Source organism: Citrus clementina, unplaced genomic scaffold (assembly GCF_000493195.1).
Source record: "Citrus clementina cultivar Clemenules unplaced genomic scaffold, Citrus_clementina_v1.0 scaffold_5, whole genome shotgun sequence".
NCBI lineage: Eukaryota > Viridiplantae > Streptophyta > Magnoliopsida > Sapindales > Rutaceae > Citrus > Citrus x clementina.
In genome coordinates this window covers 31,916,487-31,924,277 of record NW_006262201.1, presented here as the reverse complement: position 1 = coordinate 31,924,277, position 7,791 = coordinate 31,916,487, and the positions used below count along the sequence as shown (strand labels likewise).

At 34.5% G+C, this 7,791-nt stretch overlaps 2 protein-coding genes across 3 annotated transcripts; both read left to right on the top strand.

The window, feature by feature from the left end:
• Nucleotides 1-1,057: 1,057 nt before the first annotated feature.
• Nucleotides 1,058-4,856, top strand: LOC18040494 (sugar transporter ERD6-like 5). Of its 2 annotated transcripts, XM_006433135.2 has the most exons (18): nt 1,058-1,437; nt 1,728-1,790; nt 1,920-2,009; nt 2,124-2,183; nt 2,271-2,336; nt 2,420-2,485; nt 2,558-2,633; nt 2,715-2,779; nt 2,859-2,951; nt 3,036-3,116; nt 3,215-3,299; nt 3,396-3,439; nt 3,519-3,581; nt 3,661-3,720; nt 3,816-3,869; nt 4,105-4,164; nt 4,279-4,393; nt 4,507-4,856. In XM_006433135.2, the coding sequence occupies exons 1-18, from the start codon at nt 1,276-1,278 to the stop codon at nt 4,626-4,628; spliced, it is 1,425 nt and encodes a 474-aa protein (XP_006433198.1). In that variant the 5' UTR covers nt 1,058-1,275; the 3' UTR covers nt 4,629-4,856. The 2 variants fall into 2 exon arrangements, with proteins under 2 accessions (XP_006433198.1, XP_024040141.1); XM_024184373.1 differs by lacking the exon at nt 3,816-3,869 and having other exon boundaries at nt 1,059-1,437.
• A 522-nt stretch (nt 4,857-5,378) lies between these two features.
• Nucleotides 5,379-6,062, top strand: LOC18042906 (protein DMP10). The gene has a single exon (XM_006433134.1). It carries the CDS (start codon nt 5,379-5,381, stop codon nt 6,060-6,062), a length of 684 nt encoding a protein of 227 aa, XP_006433197.1.
• The last annotated feature ends 1,729 nt before the right edge of the window (nt 6,063-7,791 follow it).

Sequence of the window (7,791 nt, the reverse complement as noted above, 5' to 3'; positions counted from 1 at the left end):
TAATGCTCTATCAATTTATAAAACTGTGGGTCTCATTATAGATTATAAGTGAATGCCATTTAAAACCCGCAAAAATTTAATATTATTAAATTATATGGTCTATTCGATCATTGACAAAGTTTTAGTGGCTGGCTAGTGAGGTAGTGGACTAGTCCAACACAAGTTTTTTTTTCAAAATTTTCAATTTCTTTCTTCATGGTTTTGGCTAGAATTGAAGTTTCAAAATAAAAGCAGTGTTAAGCTATAAAATAAAAACTAACATAGTGACTTCTCATACCTCTATGTAACAGTAGTAATTCTTCGTTATAGTTTTATACAGAAAAAGGCAATGTAATACAAGCCATGAATGTAACAAAAAATGCCATGAGTGTCCTTTGCATAATGAATTGAGACTATTTATGGCCTCTATGAGATTTTAAGTAAATAATAACTTGTTTTAAAGAGCAAGTTTAGTATTATTTTACTAAATGAGTAAAATAGTTATTATTTTCCACGTATCATTGTTTTTTGTTTTTTATAATTTTGAAGATTATATTTTATTTTTCAAGTCAAATTTTATTTCTTTGTGACTAATGTCTCGACTGAGTAATTTTCAATTAACTTTATTTAACTAGTCAACCAAAGTCAATCTTGAAGAAGTAGGGGTCAAAAAATTTAAAAAAAAAAAGATTATTTGGATTTAATAAGAAACTGTTAGAGGACTTATTTGATACAAGTTGACGAACTATATCTTTATTTATGAAAACACAAAAAAATCAATAACTGAAAATTATTATTGTCCCCCCAATTTTCTTAATATAGTATATTTGGCGCTTAGTCACGAACCCTCGTACTCGTCATCTAAATCGGATCTTATTCATTATTAAATATGATTCATATTCGTTGATCATTATCAAATATGAATCATATTCGTTCTCATCGTCTCAAATTTGGCATTTTTTTCATAATGGCTTTGACAAAATTGTTGTGAATAAAAGCACTATTGTGAGGTGTAATATTCACGATCAATCACCTGCCTAATAAAAATAAATAAACATAGCAATAAAGAAAAAGCAAACTGCATACGCAACCAAAACGGAAAAAAACAGAAAACTTTACAAGTCACTCGTGTGGGACCGTCAGTATCCAGTTGACCACTCTTGTTTTTTTTTTTTTTTTGGTCTTAAAATCTTGAAGCAGATGTAACAAAGTCTCAGCTTCTGTTTAAGAAATTTCTCGAAGGATTGATGATAACATTTGTGTGAAATTTTTGTGATCTTGGGCAAAGAAAGTGTTATGGAAGAAGGGTTATCGAGCTCGTTGCTTAAGGAGAAGTCTCAGGTACATGGTGGTGGCAGTAGTGGTGGTGAGAGTGGAAGTGGAAGTGCTTCTGCCACAAGTGCTGTTGTGCTCAGCACTTTCGTTGCTGTCTGTGGTTCCTATGTTTTTGGTTCTGCTGTAAGTAGTACGCTCTTGATTCTACAGGACCCAGTTACAAAATTTATTAATATAATGTATTTGATACATGAATTGTGTATCTCTCTAATGTAATTGAGAATGTTCAAGAATGTAATAAGTCCTCTGAGAATTATAAGGGGAGTAGCAACTTTTTTAGTCTGATAGTGAGTAGAAACTAATTGAATAAACAGCAAACCTTTTGTTTCTTTCTTGAGTTGAAAATGTAGGATCAGAATCTGCTTGGTCGTCTGAATTCTGGGATTGACTAAAATTTTGTGATTGGTTTGTAGATTGGGTATTCATCACCTGCTCAGTCTGGAATAACCAATGATCTTGGTCTTTCTGTCGCGGAGGTAGGCATATAAATTATGAATTTTGCTCTGTATTTGTTCAGTATAAGTTGACACATACCGTTTTGCTTCTCTTTGTTTCTTCGCATTGTGGATGCCCTTTATAAGTTTTCTCTTCTCGTTCATCTGCAGTATTCACTTTTCGGTTCAATATTGACGATCGGAGCTATGATAGGTGCAATAATGAGTGGGAAAATAGCGGATTACATTGGCCGAAGAGGTGTAAGTATTTCTTACGAATCCATTGTTGTATCTGGCCATGTTGTTGAATTTCCATTCTGATTTACTTTCAAATGTCTTTTTTTTTTTAATCTTTTGGTTGCCTTGTGGAAGCAGACAATGGGCTTCTCAGACATAGTTTGCATCATTGGATGGGCTATAATTGTATTCTCGAAGGTATATGTTTCAAAGATTTCTTTTGCTTATCTTCTCATACTTAAATCTCAATTGTTCACAATGTTGAAAGTTCAGTGTTTGTGAAAGGCTGCTTGGTGGCTAGATCTCGGAAGGCTGTTGGTGGGATATGGGATGGGTCTCCTTTCTTACGTGGTAATTTTTTCAGAGCATTGCAATTCAAGTTCAGTTACTCGCTGAGGAAGCAGATAAAAGATTATTCTAATTCTCACACACAGGTACCTGTGTATATAGCTGAAATCACGCCCAAAAATCTTCGAGGAGGATTTACAACAGTCCATCAGGTGAACTAATCTCTATAAAATGTTCAAGCCATTATCATTGCATCCTTAAATATCTAATCTTTGCTCTTGCAGTTGATGATATGTATTGGCGTGTCAATGACATATCTCATTGGAGCTTTTCTGAACTGGCGGATCTTAGCTCTGATTGGTAATTTCGTCTGTTCCTATGGTGTTGAATTGTAATTTGAGGGGTGTCTGTAACAAGGGAATCCTTTTATTTTGATTTCAGGAACTATTCCATGTCTAGTACAGCTTATAGGTCTATGCTTCATCCCAGAATCACCAAGATGGCTGGTGAGTCGCATGCATTATTTTATAGGTTCTTTAAATTTGGGGTTTACATTAACATCAACGGTTTATGAATTATTTGCAGGCAAAGACTGGTAAAGGAATAGAATCTGAAGCCGCCCTGCAGCGCCTTAGGGGGGCAGATGCTGATATTTCTGAAGAAGCAGCCGAGATTAGAGTAATTTCTTAATTTTATATGAAATATTTGATTCATCTGGTAGGAGTAAGAACCACAACTGAGTGGCTTTGCTTCATTTTATAGGAGTACACAGAAACCCTTGAGAGGCTTTCTGAAGGTGGCATTCTTGAGTTGTTCCAGAGGAAATACGCACATTCCCTCATTGTGAGCTTCTTAAAATCAATCTAGCTGAGGCAATTTTCCTTTGGACAAATTATTTTATAAATTGTTTTATTTTTTGAAGCATTTAAAATTCTTTTAAGGTTGGTGTTGGCTTGATGGTATTGCAACAATTTGGAGGGGTCAATGGAATTGCATTTTATGCAAGTTCCATATTCATATCAGCTGGTAAGTGAAGGCCCAATTATGAATACTTCGTACAGTCAATGGGATATAAAAAGGAATGAGAGAAAATGAATGCTCTAATCTCTGACTGTATGACAGGATTTTCTGGTAGTATTGGGATGATCGCAATGGTTGTTATTCAGGTAATTGACTCTTAGCTGTAATTAAATTTTTGGAATCTGGTAGAGGCTTTTCTAAAGCATTGGAAATTGGCTTCTGCAGATTCCAATGACACTGTTGGGAGTACTTTTAATGGATAAATCTGGACGACGGCCACTTCTGTTGGTAAGAAGCAAAAGAATATGTTCCATGTTTGGATGTAGTTGTACTAATGGCGGATGCTGAAGTCTGCTAATGCTTCCAGGTGTCTGCAGCTGGAACATGTTTGGGTTGCCTCCTTGCCGCTTTGTCATTTCTCTTCCAGGTTCTAAACTAAAGTTTAATTATCTGTCGGATCGTTCTTTCCCGTTTCCCCATTCTTAAATCTCCATGAGAATATACAAACTTTCTCCTTTACAGGACCTTCAACAGTGGATAAAGGCAACTCCTTTTCTAGCACTAGTTGGAGTGCTGGTAATGAATATTCGCTTGGAAAAAAAAAATTATATATTATTTTCCTCTTGCTATGTACGAAAATAAAAATGAATACAAGGAAGGCTTTTCTCTGACTTCTCAAAACTTAAGACCATTTGCTCTGACCCTCATCGGATTGATTACGTGCTATCCAAAAGTATTGCTTTAAGTTATAGATTTTGCAGATTGGTAGCTGAAATAATATCTTTGTTCATATTTTTGAACATGTGATTAGGTATACACAGGATCATTCTCATTAGGCATGGGAGGAATACCTTGGGTTATAATGTCAGAGGTACATTAAAGATTTAACTCTGCATATTTTGATTGATGGTGTTCAAAATGAAATATCTATAATATGCGACTAAGACATGTAACTCAACTGAATTCATTAATTTTACCACTTCAGGTATTCCCTATAAACATGAAAGGTTCAGCTGGAAGCCTTGTAACATTGGTTAGCTGGTTAGGGTCTTGGATTATCTCTTTCACTTTCAATTTTCTAATGAAATGGAGCTCCACAGGTAGTACCTCGGTTCAATTCCTCTCGTTTTCTTGAGTTTATGATATGATACACGAACCATACACTGTCATATTCTGATATCTTTCTTTCATTTTCTCTCTTGTAATTCACCAGGAACATTCTTTGCATTCTCAGCCATTTGCAGCTTAACTGTTCTGTTCGTAGCAAAGCTAGTACCAGAGACCAAAGGGCGAACACTGGAAGAAATACAAGCATCTATGAATCCATTTTCTTGACGAAGATGGATTTCTCATGGTTCAGTTTTCTTGTTTGTTTTATTCTACGTCGTAATGATATATTAAGAACGGTCTTATTGTAATATTTGAATAGTTCAAAGTCAAGAGGACTAGGAATTATTATCTGAAAGGAAATTTAAGGAAATTGTAACAGTTTATTGCAAACAATAATGTAGACATTTCCCTGCTCTTAGTGCTATAAAGATTATATGATTGATTTTAGGTTCAGCTATGTTCAAATGATTCTGATGAATAAGTTCCATTCACTTTAGTGTTCTTTAGGTTCTTCCACTTAATTAATTGCTGCTCAGATTCTCTTTTATTTCTATCCAGATGAATCATTTGAAAGTATAAATGCTGAAACTAAAAGTTATTCTATTTTCATCTGAGCCACTGGAGAGTAAAAGATAATTGCATATAAAAAGCATGAAAAAGATTGACTGCTACACAAGGTTAGAAAGAACATATAATGTCTGATTATCATCAGAGAGATGAAGTTAAAGGCGTAAAGAAAGTTTGTAACATATGGAATATGTAAACCACATTTTGGTTCAGGCTAACAGATTAATTAGGCACTGATTGGATTCTGCGTCGCTTCTTCTCACATCAAGCGATCATATTCGCCACTTACTATGCAATATCTTAATGGGGCATCACCTCGCTTGCTTATATATAACTTCTGCCCAATTAACAAACCATACTAAGCAAGCAAATTCTTAAGAAACTAGCATACTATAATATTTCTACCCCATGGTTCAAAGTGCAGATAAGCCAAAAGCTGTTGCCAAGCTAAATTGTCCGTCAGCAGCAAATCTAGCAAATCTTTTACCAACGGGCACAGTTCTTGCATACCAAGCACTGATGCCTTCATTGTCAAACAATGGCACATGCCTGGCGGCACACAAGTACCTCTCTATAGTTGCCCTTGCGGGATGCTCAATTGTATGCTTTCTCTCCTCATTCACTGATAGCTACTACAGCAGCAAAGGCAAGCTCTACTATGGTATAGCCACTACCACTGGCCTACACATCTTCAACAAAAAGGACAGCGAGGACGAGGGCGAGAAAGCAGACAATAATATTGAAGATGGGGACAAGGGTACTGAGAAGGAGGGGGTATGTTTGGACACGTATAAAATCCGATGGATTGATTTTGTGCATGCATTTACATCTTTGCTTGTGTTCTTGGTGTTTGCAACAACTAACTCTGATGCGCGACGTTGTTTTTTCCCACATCCGGGGCCTAATACAAATGTACTGTTGATGCACTTGCCAATACTTGTTGGGGCTTTTGCAAGCCTCCTATTCATGCTTTTCCCCACTGATAGGAGAGGGTTTGGATTTGCTGATCATATGGCCCCCAATTCCAGCCGAAGCCCAAGCCAAGAAAGCCCCACACTCGACAGGCACTTGAGGGCTAAATACTTGTCCTAAAAGTAATCATAAATATCCCAAAAATTTTATATCAAATTTCATTTCAAATATATGTTATTAATTAAGTGGTGGGTAATTCTTTATAAGATTTAAATGAAATAATTGTATTATCTCATCAACTAATTGATGAATGTCATATCATTTGAAATAGTTTATTAAGATAAAAAATTTAGGATGTGTATCATTCATTTTTATCATGATGATGGGGATGATGGTTAAAAAGACTTTTAATATTAGTGTACATGTATTGACTATAAATATAAACTTCAATTAAATGATTTGTCATTTTTTATATATATTTAAAGGACTTGTCATTTTATCTTATGTAAATTTATTTTTTTAGGAAAAGAAAAAAAAAAGTCATATTTTAATTCGATGATCGTACGAACGATGTAAAATGACTAGCACGTATAAAATTTTCCAATTAAAATGTTCCTCAATCAATGAAATGCTGTCTACAAAATACAAATAATGCAACAATGCCAACTTACAATTTCCCCAATAATCTTCAAATATAAAAATCTATGCATATTAAGTTCCAATTGTATCGTCCTCGTTAAGAGAGATGTACGACACAAATTACTAATTTTTACACGTGAACAAATGCCCTCCTTCCACGTGGCTAATAATTTTTCATATTTTTTTCTTGAAGATAAGATGTGTGGGTGGTGATTGTATGCAACATCAAGGGCTCCCACCAACGATGTGATCTTCATCAGCATCAAGACATTGACTCCACAACTAATAATAATGGATCATATCCATCACCCATTGAGCACACTTTCTTGGAAAATTCTTCCGGACGAACCTTCCAAAGCTTGTCGGCAAGATTTTTAATATCACAAACACTCCATTATTAGTCAAATGACTTTGAAAGTTAATATTTCACATAGATTTTTTTTTATTCAATATTGTTATACAAAATAAACTCAACAACCAACTCCAAACCCCTCTCATCTTTATATAATCCGATTCAAATCTTAAATTTTCAATACAATAAAGATTTAGTTAGGAAGATCCTGATAGGTATCAGGTAATTAATTAAAGATCCTAGAGATTATATAATGATGCCAACCAAAAAGATCTAAATCAATTAAATGTGGTCGTAATCAAGACCATTTTATAACATACATAAATAAATAAAAAGGAACTCTAAATCATCGTATTTAACAGTTTTTATTTATTCTTATTTTCTTCTGCATTATGTAGAGTGTTTTATCCATTGAACTACCCAAGACTCAGAACACTTATACATGAAACCTACTCTTTTTTATTTTGTGAAAGAACAAGAATTCAGTATCCATAATATATTGAACTCATAATTAAAGATATTGATGAAAATAAAGAAAATACATCAACCCTAGCCTCCGCATATATTGATACCAACACACACTTATTATTAATCTTTCTTTATCATGATACTGATTGATGTTGAGTAATCACAGGACCATGCATGCATGCACGTTGCATCGCGATCATAAAATTTTGTGTTCACTCAAAATGTGATGAAGAGATGACCACCAAGCTCTGCTCTATCGTCACCACAACTGGAAAAAATACAAATAAAATAATTTACTTGGTGTTTGTGATTGAAAATAGCTAGCATACGTGGGCTTTGTTATAGTCATATACCAACTTTGGTCCACATTTGTGTGTGTGTGTGTATATAAAAAGATTCTCCTTTTGATCTATTGTTTTGGTTTCAATTTGCGCATAATGTTCCCAGAAT

Excerpts from the sequence above, each read along its gene's own strand:
- LOC18040494 (XM_006433135.2), top strand. The coding sequence starts at position 1,276 with ATGGAAGAAGGGTTATCGAGCTCGTTGCTTAAGGAGAAGTCTCAGGTA. Across the intron at positions 1,438-1,727 it reads CCTATGTTTTTGGTTCTGCT|ATTGGGTATTCATCACCTGC; the intron begins GTAAGTAGTACG and ends ATTGGTTTGTAG. Across the intron at positions 1,791-1,919 it reads TTGGTCTTTCTGTCGCGGAG|TATTCACTTTTCGGTTCAAT; the intron begins GTAGGCATATAA and ends GTTCATCTGCAG.
- LOC18042906 (XM_006433134.1), top strand. The coding sequence starts at position 5,379 with ATGGTTCAAAGTGCAGATAAGCCAAAAGCTGTTGCCAAGCTAAATTGT.